General features: G+C 37.1%; 1 protein-coding gene across 1 annotated transcript; it reads left to right on the plus strand.

The window, feature by feature from the left end:
• Positions 1-9,391: 9,391 nt before the first annotated feature.
• On the plus strand, positions 9,392-19,562 carry LACC1 (laccase domain containing 1). Its single transcript, XM_069467221.1, has 8 exons — positions 9,392-9,788; positions 9,880-10,012; positions 10,919-11,514; positions 12,177-12,355; positions 13,718-13,883; positions 16,961-17,186; positions 18,306-18,466; positions 19,502-19,562. The coding sequence occupies exons 3-7, from the start codon at positions 10,953-10,955 to the stop codon at positions 18,463-18,465; spliced, it is 1,293 nt and encodes a 430-aa protein (XP_069323322.1). The 5' UTR covers positions 9,392-9,788; positions 9,880-10,012; positions 10,919-10,952; the 3' UTR covers position 18,466; positions 19,502-19,562.
• Positions 19,563-22,447: the final 2,885 nt, after the last annotated feature.

Raw genomic sequence — 22,447 nt, forward strand, 5'->3', positions numbered from 1 at the left:
CTTCTGCCATGAGTATGGAATGTAGGGAATACAGCACTCCTGCCCAGTGTTATTTTGGCCAGGGTAACCCCTAGCAGGTTTACAATCATATTTTAGTCTACTCTCTATTTAAGAGTAACTGATGAGATGAAGGAGTATTTTTCTCCTTAAATCACTAAATATCTTTCCTAAAGATTACTCAGAAAGTGCTGGTGTACTAGTTACGTGTATTCTCTAAAAACAAAATTGAAAGAATTGAAACCTGATATATAAACAAAAAAGAAAGAAAAACAAAGCTAAATTGCTTACTAAGTAAGCAGACTCAAATCTACCTAGAAATATCCTACGAAGCTAAAGAAAGCCTGACAGCTTAACTAGCAGATTCTCATAATCATCCCTGAGAATTTATGATTCTTTTCTGTCACTTTCTTCAAATCTCACTTTAAACTTACCTCCTTCATGAAGTCTTTCCTGATTCTGAGACCATTCACTCTGTTCATACTGTATCCTTTCTGCTTAACACACAGAAAGAACTGCCCCAAATTAGTCCTAATTAATCCAAATCTGATTTTCTTTCCAGCTCTTTTGTTTGGGTTTCACAGTCACATACTTCATCCTTAATTTTACTTACCTCTACATTTATGCCCTTAATTCTACTTACCTCTACATTTAAACTTTGTCAATTAATAACAATGGTCAATAATTATATTCTTCTTACTTTGTGTTAGACACTGTTCTAAGTGCTTTAGATTAAAAAAAATTATATAGTGTTTACTCTATGTCAGACAGTATTCTATGAACTTCACAAACATTAACTCATTTAACTATATGAAGTAGATATTATTATTATTATTTTCATTTTACAGAAAAGTACAGTGAGGCACAAATAGATCAAGAAATTTACCCAAAGTCAGACAGCTATTAGGTGTCAGAGATGTGATCTGAATTCAGGTATTTTGTCTCCAAAGTTCATGCTCTTAATGTCAGATTATGCTAGACTACCAAGATTATAAATGGTTTAAGGGAAGAACCATGTCTTTACATATCACCCCAGAATCAAACGACAGCCATCCCTAGGTATATACCAGGAGATTAGTTCTAGGACACCAAACCAAAATCCCTGGGTACTCAAATCCCACAGTCAGCCCTTTGGAACCCGCTAACACAAAAACTGGGCTCTCCCTATACTCAGGTTTCGAATCCCTTGAAGACTACATTTTCCATCTGAATTTGGTTGAAAACATCCTCATGTAAGTGGCCCCACACAATTCAAAGCCGTGTTATTCAAGGTCAACTGTATTTTGTATTCCTGTGTTGCTAAAATGTCACTTGAATCAACTTCCTCCTTTCTATTCCCATTACTGCTACCCACATTTCTTCTTTGGGGAACTATTTCAGTAAAATGGATTGATAGAACTGCTGCAGTTTATAGACCTCCAATGGCCTAATGCCACAATATACAAACTGAAGAGGTAACCCAATGAGTTCTTCATGCTCTTACCTAGCAGTAAGTTCCTAAGTAAGTTACCCTTGTGGTGAGTCCCCATTTCTCTCTCCCCTGAATCACTGTGCCATTTCCACAATATGCCTAAGACACTGTGGGCACTATTCCCATTAAACTCCGTATCTCTATTAACCTCAGTCTTCAGGAGAAGCTTAAGACTCCTTGGTCATCCCTCCTCATGAAGACCCACTCTTATTTGACTTGGTAAATATCTTAATTTGATGCTGTTACCCACTCCCAACCCTTTTACATCTTTCCACTATGACCTCTGAAACTCATATATTCAGCAAAGTCCTATCCTCAATCTCTTCAGTGAACTTTCCCTCCATGTTTTGGATTTAACTGAAATCCAAAGGCACTGCTTCCACATTCTCAAGCCACTAAGTCTGGAGATGAGGCATTTTTCCTGTTCCCCATTACCACTGCCAAACCGTCATCCTATTCTCTCTAAAACCCTCTGGTTTCTTTAAAGTTCATGCTATAGACTCTAAAAGTTTTACCTTTCCTTGTTGTTATCAACTGATCTCCAGATCTCCCCTCCTCACTCCTAGAATATAGCATCTGACTCACTGTTTCCCTCTCACTACTCTTATTCTTTGATGTCTTCTCTCATCCATCCTCCCCAGCCACTCACAGAATATAATTGTACCTCATCCATAATCTCAGATTCAAACTACCTTTCATTTTTCTAGCTCATGCCATCTGTAAGCACTGTTTAACCACACCAAGACTTTCAATCCCTTGACTCTTGTACCTTTGCATAATCCCTCAGCCTCTCATGTATTCTTCCTTCTTTACCTGGCTAAGATTCCTTTGCATTAACCCCCATTTCCCTTATAGTTCACTCCCTGTTATACTTCCCTGGAAAAACCCCAACCAGTTACTTTGCTTACACTCAAGTAGCTAAATATGCTTAAAGAAACACACGTAACTGCACTGCGATCTCACTTTAAATGCAAGATCATTTATGTCAAGTGAGCCCTCAGGAGTCACCAAGTTTTATAAATGATTGTTTCTCTCCTTCTCCTCTGTCTGTAAACCTCCCACATCTCTTTTCCCTTCCTTTCAGTTGATAACCTACTTTTTTATTTAACTGAGATAGTAGGAAAAAATCAGAGAGGTTGGCAAATTACCCATCTACCAGTCTTTTGCACCTGTACTCATATACTAGTCTACCCATTTCTTGAAATGAATAAAGTGTCCTTCCTCCTATCTAAGGCCAATTTTTCACTTTTGTACTCCTTTCTTACCTACTCAAGGACATTACTTCTTTAAATAGTCCTTCAACAAAATTTCCCTCTTTACTTGGTCAAATGTATCATCCTGAATGGCCCATCATATATCAACAAACACCACCACCACCATCCTTGCTTGACACTGTAAACTCCTTCAGCTACTGACTCAATTCTTTATTCCCCTTTAAAGCCAACATCCTTGCTCTCCATTTCCCTTCCTCTCATTCTTGAACCCACTAGAACCAATCATTCACCACTCTACCTTTAAAGCTCTTATGAGGGTATCTATGATCTCCATGTTACCACATTTAATGGAAAAGTTCAGTCATTTTACTTGACCTATTGGCATCACTTGACCTTATTGAAATACCATACTTCTTGGTTTCCACAGCTGGTTCCTCCTTATCTTTCTCACTTATGTTAGCGTGTCCTAGTGTTCAGTCCTCAGGCTTCCTTCTTTTCTCACACTCATCTTACATGTGATACCATCTAGTTCTGTGGCTTTAAAATCTATTTAGGCTGACAACTCCCAAATTTATATCTCTACCCCAAATATCCCTTTTGAACTATAGACTCATATCAAATTGCCTACCTGACATCTCCACTTGGAATTCTAACAGGCATTTCAACCTAATATGTTCCAAACTGAACTCTTGATTCCTCCATTTCATCACCACCACTAAACCTGCTCCATCCTAGTCTTCTCCATTTCAGTAAATTACAAGTTCATTTTTCTTGTCGTTCAGGCCAAAAATCTTGGATTCAGTAGCAAGAATGTCTCTCCAAGGGTGTAGAGCCCAGGGCAATTCAACCAGACTTGCCCAAGACAGTCATAAAGGAAATGTTATTGTTGGTATTTCATAGGCTCTTTGGGAAATCCTAAGGACATCCCACAAGTAGGGAGCCCCAGGCTGCTGCCCCAATTAGGCTACCCAAAGGACAAGCCAGAACCTTGACTCTTTTCTTTTGTTACATGCTGCATGCAGTTCTTTTGGCAAAACTCATTGGCTCTACCTTTAAATTACATTGGAATCTAGTCGCTCCTTATCAATTCCAAATACTATCTTAGCAGAGAAGCCCTCTTTGATAACCCTTTCTAAAACATGACCTGTCCTCTTTCACCCTCCATTTCCTTGCTCTGCCTCAATTTTCTTAACAGCATCTATCACCACTGAAATCTTATACACTTGTTTCTTTTCTATATCCTTCTACTAATGTAAGCTCCACGATGACAGAAGTAGCTAGCACATAACAAGTGTCTAACTTTAGTCTATTCACTCCAATTTACCCTTTTCTGACAGAATAATGCTTCCAAAGCACTGTTCTGATCATGTCAACAACACAGACAATCTTTCAACTCCATTTTAGATGACATCTCCTTTGAGAAGTCTTTCTTAATCTTTCTGGCCAAATGTAATCTCTCTATTTTTAGAACAATTATTTCTATATCTCTATTATACCATGATAGATAACAGTATATGTCCTAGAGTAAGACAGAGCTAGTTTTGAATCCAGGTTGTGCCACTTACCAGCTTATTAGGTAAATTATTTCTAACTTGGGCCTCAGATTTCTTATTTGTAAAATAGGAACCATACTAGTACCTGCCTAATTAGGGTTATTTTGAAGACTAAATGAAATAATGCATGTAGAGCATTTAGCAAATACCTGTCACACAGTGAATGATCAACAAATTTTTAGTCCTATTATTTTCATTATTTTATAGTATCTTTACCCATTAGACTATCAGCTTCAGGAATGCAAATACAGTGTCTTATTCATTTTTAATATTCCCTAAAATATTTGATGCAGTAACCTAAAGAATAAAGAAAATTAAATTTATAACAAAATGAAAAATAAAGTAACTGGTACTTCTTTATTTCTAAAGCAACACAAATTGAAGAACTCAGGTGATATTTATTTAAGCCAACTATTCATGAAATTCATGCTGTAAAATTAGGAAATTTTTGGTTTTTTTCTGTATTTCTATCATGGAATGAAAAGAAAAATGAAAACAATCTACTGTCATCTACTGATAATTCATTAGAATTCCATAAATCAAGCAAACAGACTTTAAAGACAAGACTGTCTTTTCAACCATATGTCTTTAAGAAAAATTAGAATATTCATCCAAAAAGAATCACTTAATTGACTAATTAAAATGTATCATATACCTATTATATACCAGTGTCTTAGAATCTTCTGAAACTAGGGATTACTTCCTTCTCTGGATAGGCAATGGGATTAAATTTTCAGGACACTGAAAAAGAAACTAGAGAGTTTGTACTATTCCTTACCTTCCTAAACAAGATAATATAGGCAAATTCATACATTATCCACATTGCTTCTAGCTTACTGACAATGGAGGGACCTCTCTGAATGTACAGACAGTGCTGAACCACCAAAACATCTCTTGTTTTGGAGTATAGACATAAAGGAGTTGGTCTGCAGCTCAAATCTAAGCTTTAAAGGATGCTCAGGCAACTGTTTCAAAAGATTTCTGCCTCTGGACCAGAAATTATAGAACTTTGATGAAATATAGCCATAACTTATTTGCTTATATCATTCAGGACACTATGGGATAAGGTCTTTCTTTTTTTTCTCTAAACAAGAAAGCATGATTTCTAAGCCAAGAGAAGCTTTGTAATAGGTTCAATCATGGCCCCCAAAAGATAAGTCCATTTACTAACCCCTAGAACCTGTAAATATGACCTTATTTGGAAAAATGGTTTTTGCTGATGTAATTGGGTTAAGGATTTCTAGATGAGATCATCCTGGATTTAGGGTGGGACCTAAATTCAATGACAAATGAGAGACTGAATATGCAAATGGACTATGGCCAGAACATATATAAAAATAGAACTCTGACCCACATCCTGCAGCATCCAACCTGGAAAACCAACCTATTATCTACAGTAACCAATCCAGGGAGCCAGCCTATTATCTATAAATCAGACTTGTAGAAAGTCAGACCACTATCTCCAGTAATAATCCAGGAAGCCAAACTATAACTACTGAGTCCAAATGGCCAGTGCTTCATTAATAACTGACAGCTTCCTTAATTTTTGTCCCCACTTTCAACTTGGGACCAATAAGAAAGAGCCAAATATGCACCCCTAACTGATCACATAGAATGTCCCACTTCTAGTTAGATTGCCTGCAGCTTCCCCCATGCCAACACCTGCTAATCAGGGCATACCCACTCCTCTGCCTCCATTTGACTCTGCCAAAGTACAAGAGATGGTGGCTGACTCCCTTGCAAGCTCTGAATAAATAGCCTTTGCTTGTTCTCATTTGATTGGTCTTCATTTATTTCCACACAAGTGTCCTTGTAAGAGAAAGGCAGAGGGATAGTTGAGACACAGACACACAGGGAAGACCACGTGAAGATGTAGGTATGGAGCCCAAGTCATGTAGGTCCTAGCAGAGAAATGCCTGGAGCCCCCAGAAGCTGCAAGAGGCAGAGGAACCATCAAAAGGTGCAAGGTCCTGTTAACACCTCAGTTACAGAATCTGGCATCCATAACTAGGAGAGAACAAGTTTTTGTTAAGTGACTCAGTCGTAATTTGTTATGGCAGCCTTAGCAAACTATTAGAAGCTTTTAACAAGGAAATTTGCATCTGTTACATGGCCTTTTCTGGAAAGACCCATAAACCTTACTGTAAATGGCTTAAAAACAACTGTTCACAGTTTTTAAAAAGTTCTACTTTTTAGAGTGATGAGAAGATTTACATGCTATTATAAGAATGTTTGGGGATTTCTCCAGTGGTTCCCCTTAAAGGTGGGGCACTATCTCTTCCCTCCTAATGCTCTAAATCTCTACGAGGGAGAAAGACACATAGTCAAATAATTCAAATGGAGAAGTACAGTAGATGCTCTCTTACCCCATCTATATTTATCCTCTAACCAGTTGACTTACTCTATTTCCTTTGTAAATCATAAGTGGCTAATTCTCATAGCATACTGAATGCTCGTGGCTAGGAAACTGCTCTCTAGTAAATTTTCCTATTTCTGCTCTCCAGTTGAACTGTACAATCTTACAGTGAGTTTGTGTTTTTTCTCAAACCTGTTTATGCCAATTGTACTTGATATTGTGCTCTCATAATTTAATTAAATATTATGTAAACCAATGAAATACCATGGAAATAAAGTTTGTTTCTTCAAAAACCTATGTTTAATATTTTAGAAAGACCCAATAAAGGAGGTATGTGAGATAACTTAAAAAGATTATAAAGAATATATCTGTATTCAGATTGCTTCACAAGTGCCTTTAAATTATTTTCCTCTTAAAAGAACGAAATCTTGGGAAATCTTAGCTGATGGTTTAGAGGTATGGTTCATGCTAGAGATACAATGCAGAACTCCAATCAGTAGACCATGTGCAAAGAAAAGGCCTTGGACCTTCTCCACAAATGAGTATATAGTTGTTTTAGATTAAAATAAAAAGTTTAAGGTATTTATGTTATACTTTTACATGATCCTCTGGTTTAAATAACTCTTTTCATTTAAAAAGCTTTATTTAGATATAATTTACATACCATAAAGTTCACTCCTATAAAGTATACAATTCAATGTTTAACGAACTTTTTCAATTTATTGCTTGGCTATGTGTTGAGATTGCATCTATGAGAGAGCTTCTTGAATATGAACAAAATACAACTGAAGAAACTATTAATTCTACTTGGTGAAGGGCTGGGGATTCAAGGAAGATTATGTTTGTGCTTGAAGAATCTTAAACAAGAAGCAGTTAAACAAGCATATAAGGGAAGGGTATTCTAAGTAGAAGGAATAGCAAATGTAAAGGATGAAATCATGTGGCTTATTCAAAGAACAGCCTTTATTTGAATGGCTTAGGAATAGGGAAGTTATTTTTTCAAAGCTAATTATGGATGTGAATCATCTATAGAGATGAAAACAAAACAAAACAAAACAAAAAAGCAAAGCAAAACATGCTCAGGCCTGACTCCTAGAGATTGCAATTTAATGTATAGCTGGGGTGGAGCCCCTGCATTAATTTTTTTTTAAATAAGTTCCAGTTGTAGTTCTGATGTGAAGCCAGGAGTGAGAACCACTGGAGCAGGGTGATTTAGAGTGGGGTGAGGGAGCTTTAGGAGATGTGGCTAGGACCAGATAGTAATAGGAAGTGGTATGCAAATACAATATAAAAAACTCTCTCTTCCCTGACAGCTTCACTATTTTGAGATATTTTCTTTTTCATTTTTTATTGCCACCACTGTTGCACGAAAGAATATGAATTCCCACCAGTGTCTGAAAAAACAGAGATAAATGTTTTAATCCTGCTTTGTAACTCAAAATCCTCTATTTTGGTTGAGGTAATATTTAACATGAAACAAGCTCAATGCAGAGAGTGCACTTTCTAATCAGGTGTGCCATCTACAAAGAAAATAGAAATTTGATGAAAACAGTTGCCAGGGATATTGCAGAGTGGGTTGCCATTTTAGGTCGGTGCTCCCATTCTCTAGTCAAGCACAAGACTATGCCCACCTCCAACGGCTCCTCTAAACTCCCAGATATCCAAGATTTTCACATAGATGTTCTTCAGCACTTATCATATGAGCAACAATAGAGATAAAAGGGACCTCTCCTTCCATCATAACCAGTTCCACAGGAAGCCTCCTTTCTCTTATTTTTCAAAGGGTGGATTTTGTTTTCCCTTTTCCCTTAGCACCTGCCTTCCATATAGTAGCTGCTCAATAGTTTTAAATAAATGAATGTCATACTCTTGAAGGACAGATCAGGGATGCTAAATTATAACTTTTTCATGATTCTAGGAATTAGTGCCTTCTACTTTCCTATCAGCGGCACATATTTAAAAAGGAACATAGAGGCCACGTGCCGTGGCGCACACTTGTAATCTTAACTCTTTGGGAGGCCTCGGCCAGAGGATTGCACGAGGCCAGGAGTTTGAGACTAGCCTGAGCAAGAGCCAGACCCTGGGTCTACAAAATAATAGAGGCATGGTGGGCTGCGCCTGTAATCCCAGCTACTCTGGAGGCTGAGGCAGGAGGGTCGCATGAGCCCAGGAGTTTGAGGTTGCTGTGAGGTATGACGAGGCCATTGCATCCTAGCCCTGGGAGAGTGACAGGGCAAGGCTCTGTCTCAAAAAAAAAAAAAAAAAAAAAAAGACATAGAGGACGTCTGTGCTGTCAATACAAGCGAAGGAACGAAGGAACTGTAAGTAATGAGTGTTGCTCCTATTGGCAAGGAAGGCTGGATCAGCAAAAAGCCAAAGGAAGAGAATCAACCAGCTTGTTTCTGGAAACAAATGAACAACAACAAGAACCATGCAAAACTTCTTCCCCAGGAGGCCCACTACTTGAACCCTGGATGGAACAAGCTGCCAGAGCTAGCGTGACAAGGTTTGGGCTGTGGTGACTAAACCAAGCGTACCGATCACGCTACTGTGTCAGCGAATCGCCCCCAAGTGACCGGAAGAGCGGGGTTCCAGTGCGCTCCGGAAAGGGCTTCCCTGCGCAGAAGGCAGGCAGCGGTTTAGTCCCGAGGTCCCTCTAGCGGCACCGTCTGACTGGGCCCGCCGCCCGCGCCACCCCGCTCCGCGTCACCCGGCCCGCCGCCCTCTCCCCCAGATCACGGGGCCGCCGCCCCCGCCGCCCAATGCCCACCTCACACCTCACACAGCCCGCAGCCCCGCCGCTCCGCCCCTCTCCTCCCCGGGCCTGAGGCACCTTCTGCCCCGCGACCCGTTTCCCGGCCCGGCCTGCCCGCTCCTGCCCGCTGACCCGCCTGGCTCCGGTCAGAGGGCCCTTGCGCTGCTCTGCTTTCCGTTCCTCTTCCCTCAGCTGCGGGCTCCGCGGACCGCCCAGACCCGGAACTGCTGAGGCAGCGGCGGTCGCGCGGCGCTTAGCACATCCCGGGCTTCCCCACGCTCGCGCTCGCGCTCTGCCCGCCGCGTCTGCACGGCGCGCGCCCGGCTGCCCAGCCCGGAGACCTGAGCTCCCTCCCGCCTCCTGCAGGGCCGCCTCAGCCGTCGGGTTTCCACAGGGAGCCAGCGACCTTGCCAGGCGGGGGGATCCGTGCAGCCGTGGTGAGGTAGGTGAGGTGAGGCAGGGCGGGTGTGGTCGCCATGCGGACGGGTTTGAGACTCCAGGTGACACGCTTGCCGCTTCTCCGTTTTGTTGAGGCGCAGGACGGAGTGGGGCTCGCCACAGAGATCGCCACAGACAGGGTGTGCAATGGAATGTGGAGCGTGAGGAAGCGAGGACTGGGGAATCCGCCTCTGGTGTGCGCCTGTCCCTCGGAGAGTCCCACGGGCGGTGAGTGGCGGGTGCAGGTACCCGGCAGGTGCAGCGCCGCAGCCTGCGGCCCCCTGAGCCGAGGGCGACTGGAAGAACAGGGACCCGGCTGGGACACACGGTGTGTGGAAATTCACAATGCACAGGGAAGGAGGGCGGTCACCCACTCAAATCGGACAAAATGAACTTCAGAGGGAGCCCGGGACGAGGGGGAGCGGAGGTTATGAGAGGCTGCAGGAGGGAACAGTCCGGGACAAATGGCGTGGCGTAAGGGGGTCACCACAAGAGACCCGCAGCCTGGGGTGGGAGGGCTGGGGCTGGAGGTGAGCAAATCTGCTCATGGAGAGTGAATAACGACGTGGGTAGGAAGCTCGTCTCCTCCAGATCGCAGTGGCTTTTGTGAACGTTGCGAAGTGAGGAGCACTATGTCAGTCCTTGAAGGGAAGTCTATGAGCCATCTCAGCTTTTATCTCCCTGAAACGTGCTTTTCAGGTGCAGCTCCGTTTAACCTCATGAACCTAAGTGCCTGCATATGAAGTGATGTGACCTAACGTGAGTCACGTCAGGATTAATGGTATTTCACACAGGTTGACACCCTGTAATTAGAAAACAGGACTTTCTCTAAGTCAACAAGTAATTCCATACTTAAAATTGGCTATGGAAACAAAACAGAGGAACTGTTGTTCTGCTGGAAAGATGTTCCAACACTTTCACAAAAAGAACTAAAAGATGGCTTTATTTTAATTGTCATGGTTCTCTTATGACAAATAGTAGACTAGCTTTTTTGGGAGGGGGTCTAGATTCACTATTTTGGTTATATTTTTAGATCAATGTAATTACTTCTTTTTTTATCCACCACAAATTTCTGTTGTAACTATGAGATTGAAATAACTTTATAATTTTACTTACACTAATTTTTCTTTGCAGGTGATATACTTAGCATAAAAAACTTCTTTGAAGGATGGCAGAAGTGGTTTTGATTGATCTCTTTGGTTTGAAGTTGAACTCTGAAAAGAACTGCCATCAGGCATTACTGAAGACATTGAATGCTGTCCAATACCACCATGCTGCCAAGGCCAAGTTCCTTTGTATAATGTGTTGCAGTAACATCAGCTGTGAAAGGGATGATGAACATGATAATTGTGAATTAGAAACAAGCAATGGATTATCAACTGTCTTGGGAGAATTTGAGACTGTTAGCAATCCCAGCATGGCTGCCTCTTTGTATACCATTAAACAAAAAATAGATGAAAAAAATCTGAGCAGCATTAAGGTAATTGTACCTAGGCACAGGAAGACATTAATGAAAGCTTTTATTGATCAACTCTTCACTGATGTTTATAATTTTGAATTTGAAGATTTACAAATGACATTGAGGGAAGACCTTTTGAATCAATCCACTGAAATAAACATAATCACAACTCAAGAACTGAAAGAAATCCAGAATGAAATAGAAACGTATTTGAGAAGTCTGCCAGCACTGAAAGGAGAATTAACTATTATCACTTCTCCTTTGATCCCAGGTATATTAAATGCTATTTGTTGTTTTTACTGTGTACATGAAGATCCAGCCTTTCCTTAGAGGTTATTCACCTCTTACTTTTCTCCTTTCTTTTATTGACTATTGTGGGCTTATTGCTCATTAGAATCAGTTGCAACATAGAGGTGTCATGGATGGCCTTGTGGTATCAGGGGTATCAAGGGATAACCTCTTCAAAGCCACCCTAAACAAATAAATTTGCTTTATGCAAATTAACCTTTAAGACAAACCCCCACTGCCCCCAGCCCTCATTTACAATGAGATTTATGACCCTGAAAATCTATTTAGAAATTCTGAAACTTCAACTCATTGGCACCTTCATAGAAGAACGAAATTTAAAACAGTCAATCTTACTTCTTGGCTAAACAGTATTTATTGTGAGCTCTTTGCTGTTAGATATAACAGCATGGGACAGCTGGGACAGAAGATCCCTTAAAGAACAATAACGCCATAGGGAAGTTAAAACAAACACAAAGCAGAATTTAATAAGAACATCTTGAGGTACCAAATGCTGTCAAAATTAGAAGCCAGGTAAACAAGAGCAGGTTGAAGTGATCAGGGAAGATCTAATTGAGACACTGGGTTTTGTAATGCTTTATAGTCTTGTATAGCATCTTTTTAACCTTTACTACTTATCTTCAACAGATATTTTCATACATGGATTTACTACAAGAACAGGTGGGATATCTTATATACCAACTCTTAGCTCATTCAATCTCTTCAGTAGTTCCAAACGGAGAGATCCCAAGGCAGTTGTTCAAGAAAATCTGCGTAGGTTGGCGAACGCTGCAGGATTTAATATGGAGAAATTTTACCGAATAAAGGTAAGATTTTGCTTTATGTTTTGGAAGATTTAAAGTATATTGTTGACTCTGCTAGTATTTACATGGACTTTAATTAAGCTATTTTACTTTTGCATCTCGTGTTTTATTTAAAATTTTAGGATAATGTTGTGGTTGTTTTTCTTAGATTTATACATCATAACCTAAAGGTCAATTCTATTATATATGTACAATAAGTTCTCACTTAACATCATTGATAAGTTCTTGGAAACTGCAACTTTAAGCAAAATGACTTATAATGAAACCAATTTTACTGTAGGCTAATTGATATAAACAAGGGTTAAGTTCCTACAGCATATTTCTGGTCACAAAACCTCACCAAACTTCTAAATAAAGACTATACATTTCTAATATTAAACACTAAAATAAATGGGAGCTATACCTACATTTAAGAAAGATTAATAAAAACAAGTAAGATAACAATTTACTCAATTATTCCAGTTCAGGGTTGCTGGAGCCTATCCCAGCAACTCAGGGCCCAACTGTGGACAGGACACCATTCCATCACAGGGCACACACACACACACACACACACACACTCACTCACATGGGGACCATGTAGACATGCCAGTTCATCTAACATGCACATCTTTGGGTTGTGGGAGGAAACCAGAGAAAAAAACCCATATAGACATGAGGAGAATGTACAAACTGCACCCAGACAGTGGCCTAAGTGGGGAAAGAATTTTTTTTTTTCCTCACCAACGTTTTAACGAATTGATGTGGAATGAAATAACATTATTCAAGGATGTGCTGTATATTTCATCTGAAGTCCTCAATTCTAAAAGTATAGTTAATTCTCAGAAAATATAGGGCCACTTCTCTTTCTGATTTAGGAGGGTAAGTGAATGGTGGAATAGAAAGGCCATTATTTTCTAACTCAACACTAGGAGGAACTAGGGTCATAACTGATGACATAATGTCTTGTTCCTTACAGAATTCTAGCTTTACTTGAGTCTAGGAAAAATAAAAATAGCATTAATTTGGTAATTCACTTTCTTTAATAAGAAAGTTAAATTTTCATTTTGTGGAAAGTGCTAGAAGGAGAGATTTATCCATCTACAGTGAAAAGTGTTCATGATGATAGACTATATTGAATTTTATAATGGTAAAGCCTGCTTTCCTTTGAATAAAATATGCAAATATTATAATGCCAAAAGCTTAAAAAGTTAAATAAGTAAATTTGGTATTTTACCATATGTACAAGTGGTGTATTTAATGAATGCCAGTAATCTTACACTGGTCATATAATTTTGTACTAAAATGAATACTTTCAGAAAAACTTATGGTAGGAGAAATCCTACTTTCAAAACATTTTCATTGAACATCTTTGGTATTAATTAGACTGATCATGCCAATGACGTCTGGATTATGGGAAGGAAGGAGCCTGAATCTTATGATGGAATAACCACAAATCAGAGAGGAGTCACAATAGCAGCTCTTGGTGCTGACTGTATACCGATAGTTTTTGCAGATCCTGTCAAAAAAGCATGTGGAGTTGCTCACTCTGGTAAGTATACTTAATCAAGTGTTTAGGATTTTACTAATTTTATAGTACAGGAAAAAATTATAATTTTTGGTGGGCATGACAAACAGTTAATTACATTACATTGTGATAAATGTAATGATGGGGTAGGGCCAGCGTACTCTTATTATAGGGGCCGATAAAAGGAGTATCCAAGTCAAATTATATGAATCATACTAGAATTCTCAAAGAAGGCAGTACCTAGGTTGATTGCTGAGGAATTTGTTGGATTTGGCTAGGTACCAGTGTTTCTCAGCAAGGGTACCATTAACATTTTGGGCAAGGTAATCTTACATTACAGATTAAGTATATTTGACCCTCAAAATTCTTAATGTCAGTAGCACCTCCAGTTATAGTAAAAACCAAAACAAACAAACAAACAAACCAAACAACAACAACAAACACCTCCATGCTTTTCAAAACACTCCCTAGGGCAGTGGTACTGCCTCTGGTTGAGAATCCTTGAAATCCAGGCAACAAGAAATAGGAATGTTAGGCATGTTGCAGGAAGGTGTTCACACAGATAAAACAGGTGTAAAGCTAGGGAGGTGAAAAAAAACAATATGTTTTGTAAACTACATTTAGTTTAACTAACTCAGTGTATTTAGCTGTAACCATTCTCTGAAGATAAGAGCAAAGAAGTATCTTTTGAATCTATATTGTGTTAAGGTTATGGTATTTTATTTTCTGAAGGTCTTTTAAAATAGTATTTAGATTATCTAGTGGTTATGATTCTATAGGAAATGAGAGATGACCTTTAGAATTTTCTTCTACTTATAAATCTATGACTACTTTCCTTTTTAGTCCATAGGAAAAAAAAAGAAGAAGCTGAAGTAATGGAATTGCAGGAGAAATCAAGTTTACGAAAAGAAATTGTCAAAAAGTTATTTAAAATTTTAGTCTTGGCTCTTGGATATAAAAGGGGAATATTATTTGTTACTTCTTGGGCTTTAAAACATTTATTTTAAAAATATCCAAGATAAAGCAGTCAAAATGAAGTTATAAATGTGAATTTTCAACTCAATAAATTGACTTTGAAATAGAATATAATTAGGTACACTATATACTTGTTATTTTATCAGATATAAAAAGTGTAAAATCCTGTGGGACTAATTTAATAAAAATCATTTACCAGATGTGTATATGTGCATATACATTTGCTGTAGGAAAAAAATCGAATAGGATGTAGAGGAATTATAGGTGAAGGGAGAATTAAGGAAGATCTCTGAGGAAGAGAGCTGCTCTTATCTCTAGGAAATCCCTGACAATATTTCTCTTTAGCTCAAAATACCTATATCTAGTTGCTTCCCTGTGAACATCACTGCCTACATATTCATAGGTGCCTCAAAATCATTGTGCCAAAAACTCAATATTTTTTTCCTAAAGCCTTCTCTACCACTTAGGTTTCCTATTTTGATTATTAATATCCCACCTACTTACAGACCCAGCTAGAAACTTGATCTTTTCATTCTGTTCTTCCCATAGCCACATATCCAGTGGGTTACCAGTGGAGGTTGGACCTGTAACCTAAGTACTTTTTGCTTTGGTCATCTCCTCCCTTTATATGGAAAGATTGATCTCTTTGCCTGAGTGCCTAGCTTTAGAAGGGTATGTGTATGGAGTGCTGAGGGAAGCAGTAAAGGAACTCCTTATTGGCCAAGCACATCAGCTGAATCAAACTCAGATATAGGGAATAAAGGAGAAATGGAATATTCTTAGCTTTCTGTCTTTGGCAACTAGATGGGAGCAGAAGTAAGGAAAATGATTTTATCTTGGAACTCCATGGGATCCAGTGCAGTGGAGACAAAACTAGCAAGGGAATGATAGGCTAGACAAATGGGAAGGGTATGAAAGTGGACTATTAATTGAAACATAACAGATATATTTTAGTGTAAAAAGTGAGGGAGAGATGAAAACTACAAAACATTGCTGAAAGAAATTAAAAAAGACACAAATAGATGAAGAGAAATCCCATGTTAATGGATTGGAAATTAGAAAAATACAAATCAAAACCACAAGGAGATATTTCCTCACATCCATTAAGATGACTAATAGTAAAAAAATCTCAGAAAATAGTAAGTGTTGTTGAGGAAGTAGAGATATTTGAACACTGGAGTACGGTTGGTGGGAATCTGAAATAGTGTAGCCACTAAAGAAAACAGTATGGTGATTCCTCAAAAATTTATAAATAGAATTACCATATGATCCAGCAATTTCCCTTGTGGGTATATATCCAAAAGAATTAAAAGCAGGAATTCAAAAAGATATTTGCACACCCATGTTGATAACAGCATTCACCATAGCCAAAAGGTGGAAACAACCCAAGTGTTCATTGATAGATGAATGGATAAGCAAAATATAGCATATATAATACATACAATGGAATATTATACAGCCTTAAAAAGGCAGGAAATTCCAACACATGCTTATAATATAGATGAACCTTGAGGACATTAGGTTAAGCGAAATAAGCCAGTCACAAAAAACCAAATACTATATTGATTTCGCTTATATAGGGTCCCTATAGTAATCAAATTCATGGGAACTAGATGAAGAATGGTAGTTGCCAGGGGCTGAGAAAAAGGAGAAACAGGGAGTTATTGTTTAGTAGTTATAGAGTTTCAATTTTATAAGATGAAAACATTCTGGAGATTGGTTGTACAACAATATGAATTTAACACTTTTGAACTATATACTTAAAACAGTCAAAATGGTAAATTTTATGTGTTTTTTTATCACAGTTTTTTAAAATATGAAAAATAAAAGTGAGAGAGAGAGAACATTAAGAAGCTATAATCCCATTGGAAACCATAAGTATAGGACATCTTTAAAAGGAAGAGAAAGGAAACTCCTATTAAATGTGTCTTCTGTGTCAGATGCTTTGTATAATATATCTCATTTAAAAGCTACGCTATAATGTAATAATTTTGTGGTTCATTTATTATTTCTGGACTTTGAAAAATATACAAACTAAGTCTGCTCATTTTTACCTTTGACATAAATTCAGTTGAAGTTCTGTTATATTTTAACTTTCCTTATCTCTTTTTGTTCCTATTTACCAGGTTGGAAAGGTACTTTGTTAGGTGTTGCTATGGCTACAGTGAATGCTATGATAGCAGAATATGGCTGCAGTTTGGAGGACATTGTTGTTGTACTTGGACCATCAGTAGGACCTTGCTGTTTTACTCTTCCAAAGGAATCAGCAAAGGTATTCCATAATCTTCATCCTGCATGTGTACGACTGTTTGACTCACCAGATCCCTATGTTGACATCCGTAAAGCTACCAGGTATGTTTGATTTCATTCTGGAACTGCAAGTTTGGTTTTTGCTATTGCCTTAAAATGAAAATTATTTTAGAGAACAATTAGTAACATTAAGAAAAATTCAGGTGGCAATTATTTAAGTAGCTGACATATACATGTACACAAAAACTCATTTTAAATATGAACTCTATTTTCATTTAAGTTTGAATAACACAAATTTTCCTGTCTGGTATCTCTTATTGATTTAAAAGTGAAGGAAGAAACACTGGGATTTAGTTTTAAGAGATCTACTTAAACTTCATATAGAAAAGTTGGCGTGTACTTTACTTCACAACCATTCCTCAGCTAAATTCTCCTAAATGTAATAAACTATCAGGAAACTGATATTTTGAAATTATTCTTATTCTCTGATTAACTAGAAGAATATATTTCTTAGGAAAATATTAGATAATATAAACATAGGATCATTTTCAAGATTTTTTACAATTTCTTGCATTTTTCAATCTATGAAGTTTTGCTATTAGTATCTGTTGAAAATTGTTTGCCATTACTACAAAGGAAAATTGATGTTTGATTTAAATCATGTTTTTATTCCAGTCAGCAAAATTTTACCCAGATTCAGCCTCATTTAGTACATAAGTAGAAAGGTTGAAATTGATTCTTATATGTGACTCGTGGAATTAGGTATCACTAATTTGTAGTCATATTTCATATCATGAAGTGTTTATGGAGAAGCAAGTTTTCTGTGAAAAAAATTGGTTAGTAGAAAGAAATGAGATGGAGGACCAGATGACTAAAAAGTACACTCTGTCTGAACCAAATGAATTTTGTCTGGTATCCTGGTAACTTTAGAAGTTTCTTCAAAAATAAGTACTTGATTTTTACTATAAAATTCTGAAACCAAATCATGTCTGCAGGACAATATGGAAGGCTGTACAGTTCATATATGAACTTAGGTGATAAATGGTGATAAAGTTAACCTTTTTCTGACTAGTCCATGTTCTGTAAGTGAGTAAGAATTTGCATTATTCCAAGAAGATCTTTCCCAGAACTCTTTCATACCAATATCCATACTTTTTTCATATTGCTTTGGCTATTGGTAAAATAAGCTCTTGCTCTCTTTTGACAAATCTTTATCCTAAGGATTCTTCTAGAACGGGGAGGAATTCTTCCACAGAATATTCAGGACCAGAACCAAGATCTCAACCTCTGTACATCCTGCCATCCTGACAAGTTTTTCTCTCATGTCCGAGATGGCCTTAATTTTGGTACACAGATTGGCTTCATATCAATTAGAGAATGAGGTACAGTTGGTTCTCTCTTCTCTTTCTAGTCTCTTTCTCTGTCTCTTGTCCCCCTCACCCTCTCTCCCTCCTTTTCTCCTTTTTCCTCTTTCAGTCTTTCCCTCCCTTCATTTTTTAAAATAATTAATTATATTTAACTTTATTCCTTTATTCCTATAGGAAGAATTAAGTTTTATGTTTTAAGCAATGTAATAGTGGTAGACAAGTTCGTTTTCAGTAACATATTCAATTATAAAGAATAGCCACTCCTTTTTTGAGTTAATGAGGAATAATCAGGGTGGCTTATGTTAAAGGTATGAAAATAAAATAATTTAATCTTTAAAAAGTCCTGTATTTATATTCTTTATCTCTGCTATGTACTTGATATCTGTAAATTTACTATCATAACAATCTTACAGCTTTCATTTTTTTAAGAAGAAATCTTTGCATAAATATTCTAATTCTAGAATAATAAGTAATCTTCACATATACAAACTGGCTTAGTTTTCAACTAGCTTTCCAACTGATTACCTATAGCTGGAGTTGATCAAATTTTCTTTTAAGGGCCAGGTAGTAAATATTTTAGGCTTTGTGGGACATACAGTATCTGTCTCAACTACTCAACTCTGCCATTGTAGAGCAAAAACAGACTGATAATACAGAAATGAGTGAGTATATCTGTGTTCCAATAAAACTTTATTTACAAAACAAAAAAAGATGAGCAGCTAGATTTGGCCTATAGGCTATAGTTTGCTGACACCTGATCTACAGTTATAGAACTAGATTGTGAGTGTACTTTCATTAAAATAGTATTTATGGAGGTGGTTTTGTGAGAGCTATACAAAAATATTTCATGATAGTGATTTAGCACTATCCCTTTAGCATATATGTAATTTTCCTGAAGGTTGCTTTTAACTAAATGAGTATTATTTTCAGTCTTTACAGTATCTCTAGTTCTTTAACATGCAAAAACCTATAATAGACTTTATGATTCTTACCTTTATATTCTCTTAGCACTAATAAGGGTCTCATATTTGATTTCTATGTATTTTACAGGTACTTGACTGGATTCTTGCATAAATATTCCCTGCCTCCTTCCAAACTGACTGCAAGAGAGAAATTTAGCTGTTCGATTTATTTAAAACCAAGAGGATTACAATGGATAATTTATCTGTAGGTTATATTTTTACTATTATGCAAAGCCAAATGATTTTCATTTAATTCTAATAATAACTGATGAAAAAATCAGTGTGATATCATTTTACAATATATGTTTTATAGATGAAGATTATTCTTAAGATTTGTCCTCCCTATTTTTACATAATCAAGAATAGGTTTGTTCAGTTCAGTATTTATTGAGCATCCTCTATTTGTCAGGCTGTGTTAAGCACAGGTGAATCAAAATGAATTTTCCCTTTGAGTCTGATGTAGGGGAGGAGATCAACACTTCTACAATTTTAATAGCAGTAGAAGAGTACAGAAGGAGTAGGGGTTAATTTTGCCCATAAGGCAGGATAGAGAAGTTATTACAGAGAATCCCATATCACATGGGCCCAAAAGATGTATAGACTTTTGACAAATGAGGAACAACCATAACAGGTAGAGGGAATACCATGAACCAGGGCATGAAACTGAAAGTACATAACATGTTATAGAGAGAGAAGGCTGTAGGCAGGTGTTAGGACCAGAACAACAGTTTGTAAACAGATTAGTAAGGGTCTTAAATGCCATGTCAAAGAGTTTGGAGTTTATTTTGCAGGCGATGAATAGGCATCAAAAAAAAAAGTAGGAGAGTGTGTTCATTTCCTTGGCATCATATTTAACTAGATAGATTCAAATTGTGTGAGACCAAAGCAGAAAGACTAGATAAGAGGTGGTCGAAATATTTCAAAAAAGAAATAATGAAAATCTAGTGAACGCAGTGGAAATTAAAATGGAGATAAAAGTAAATGGATTAGAGAGACATTTCAGAGATAGAATCAATAATCCTATTACTAGATAATGGAAGTAAAAGGTAAGGAAGAGTGGAGAAGTCATTGATGACTGCAAGATTTCTGCTTGGCTAACTACCAAGAGTGGCAATAAAGGGAGGGAGGCAGTTTGGGACAAGGGAGAAGGATAATGAGTTCCACTTGACACAGAATGAAGTGCATTCAGATGGAAATATTTGGTCAACAGTTAGAAATACAGACCTAGAACTTGGGAGGGAGCCTGAGACAAAGTCACACATTTGTACGTTGGGTATGCAGAGATAATGCTTGATTCTATTGGAGCAAGTTGGATAATCTAGGCAGAAATTAGGGTGAGACAAAAGAAGATCCAAGGATGAAACCTCATATAGCACCTACATTTGAAGAATAAGAAGCTAAACAAGTAAGTCAACTGAAGTAAGAAAAAAAATAAGGTATAGTTGTTTAGTGGAAGTCAGCGTAGGTGTGAGAAGTACTCAAAAGGAAATCTTCAGGGTTAAAATAAAGTGAGAACTGAGAAGAAACCAATGGCTTAACTGTATTGAAGCTATTCTATAGGCAGGCAGTGGTGGCAGAGTCAGATTTCAGTGCATCGAGGAAGAGGGTATATAAAATGTCGACTCTTCTTCAACAGTATTTATTAGAGAAGAGAAAAGTCTGGGGATTGTATCTTGAAGGAAGCAAGTTTTTTTGTGGATGAATGGTTTTGAGTATGTTTGTAAGCTAAAAAGAGTTAAGCTACTTTTCATTTAGGAAAAATGGTATATTTGTTAATGTAAGTTGTTACATTGCATCTTAAAAATTTATTTCATACATGTATTTTCTATATGTATATGCAGTAAAATAACAGCAGATAACACTTTTTGGTATTTACAAAGGACTTTCATGTACCTTACCTCACTTTACCTTTATGGCTACTCTGAAATACATAGGTCAGATTTACCCCTTTATTTTTAGATGAGAAAACTGAGCCTCACTGTGGTGGAAGTCAAAGTCACATAACCTGTGATGAATTAAGATTTGAACATACACATATTATGACTACAGATCTGCTTTCAGATTTTACAGCTAGTGAAAACTATCTAAATTATATTTTTATATTAATTTTTTGTTAACATCATTTATTCATATATTCAGTCAGAATTTTGTTGAGGTACTGGGATAAGTTAAAAAATATATAGTTGTAGCCTTCAAGATGTTTAATATCCAGTGAAAAGTGACAGTCAATAAACCAGCAATCTCAATACTGTGTGTTGTGAGGTTGCCACAATCTTTTACCTTGTTTACTTTAATTCTCTGCATTCCCATAGCTTGGTGTGCAATTTAAATAAAATACCTTATTCCTTCTAATTCAGGGAAGGCATTAAACACAAATCATACGATAGAAATTTTGAACTCATGCAAAATATTCTTTTTTGTAATGATAACAATAAAGATTAAGGAATACTTTCACATATTAACAAAAGGTTGATAATTTTCTGATTCTCCACTGTATATTATTTTGTTTGAACTTTATAAATTTACAGAGTGTTAGGCAGATATATTACACTTTATGTACCACAACATTCTAAAACCAAATAAAAAGTATTTTTGATTATTTATGATTTTAGATTATCTGTGCCAAAGTATATAATGAAAAGTTGTCTCTTTATTGTTTTGCTGAGTGAAAAGTATTGATTCAGTAACTCAGAAACAGAACTACTACGTTATTAAATAATCATATCTTACTTGCTTCTAACACACTTGTCACTCTGAAGCATTTGTATATAGGTTTCTTGAACTTTTGGAATACAAGAACAATGATGATTTCTAGTAAGTTAAGGTTTGTTTTTTAATCTAAGCACTGCTACTCACTACACAGAGGAACTATTCTTTGCTATTTTATTAATAAGAGACATTTAAGTTTATAAATAAAATGAGGGTTCATAACATGACTTTTTAGAAGTACTAACTATCAAACTAAAATTACTGGACCATTTATCTAATTCTAATTTTAAATTGTGAAGAATAAAAATATGCTATCCTCCAGTGC

The sequence above is a fragment of the Eulemur rufifrons genome, chromosome 4 (assembly GCF_041146395.1).
Source record: "Eulemur rufifrons isolate Redbay chromosome 4, OSU_ERuf_1, whole genome shotgun sequence".
Taxonomy (NCBI): Eukaryota; Metazoa; Chordata; class Mammalia; order Primates; family Lemuridae; genus Eulemur; species Eulemur rufifrons.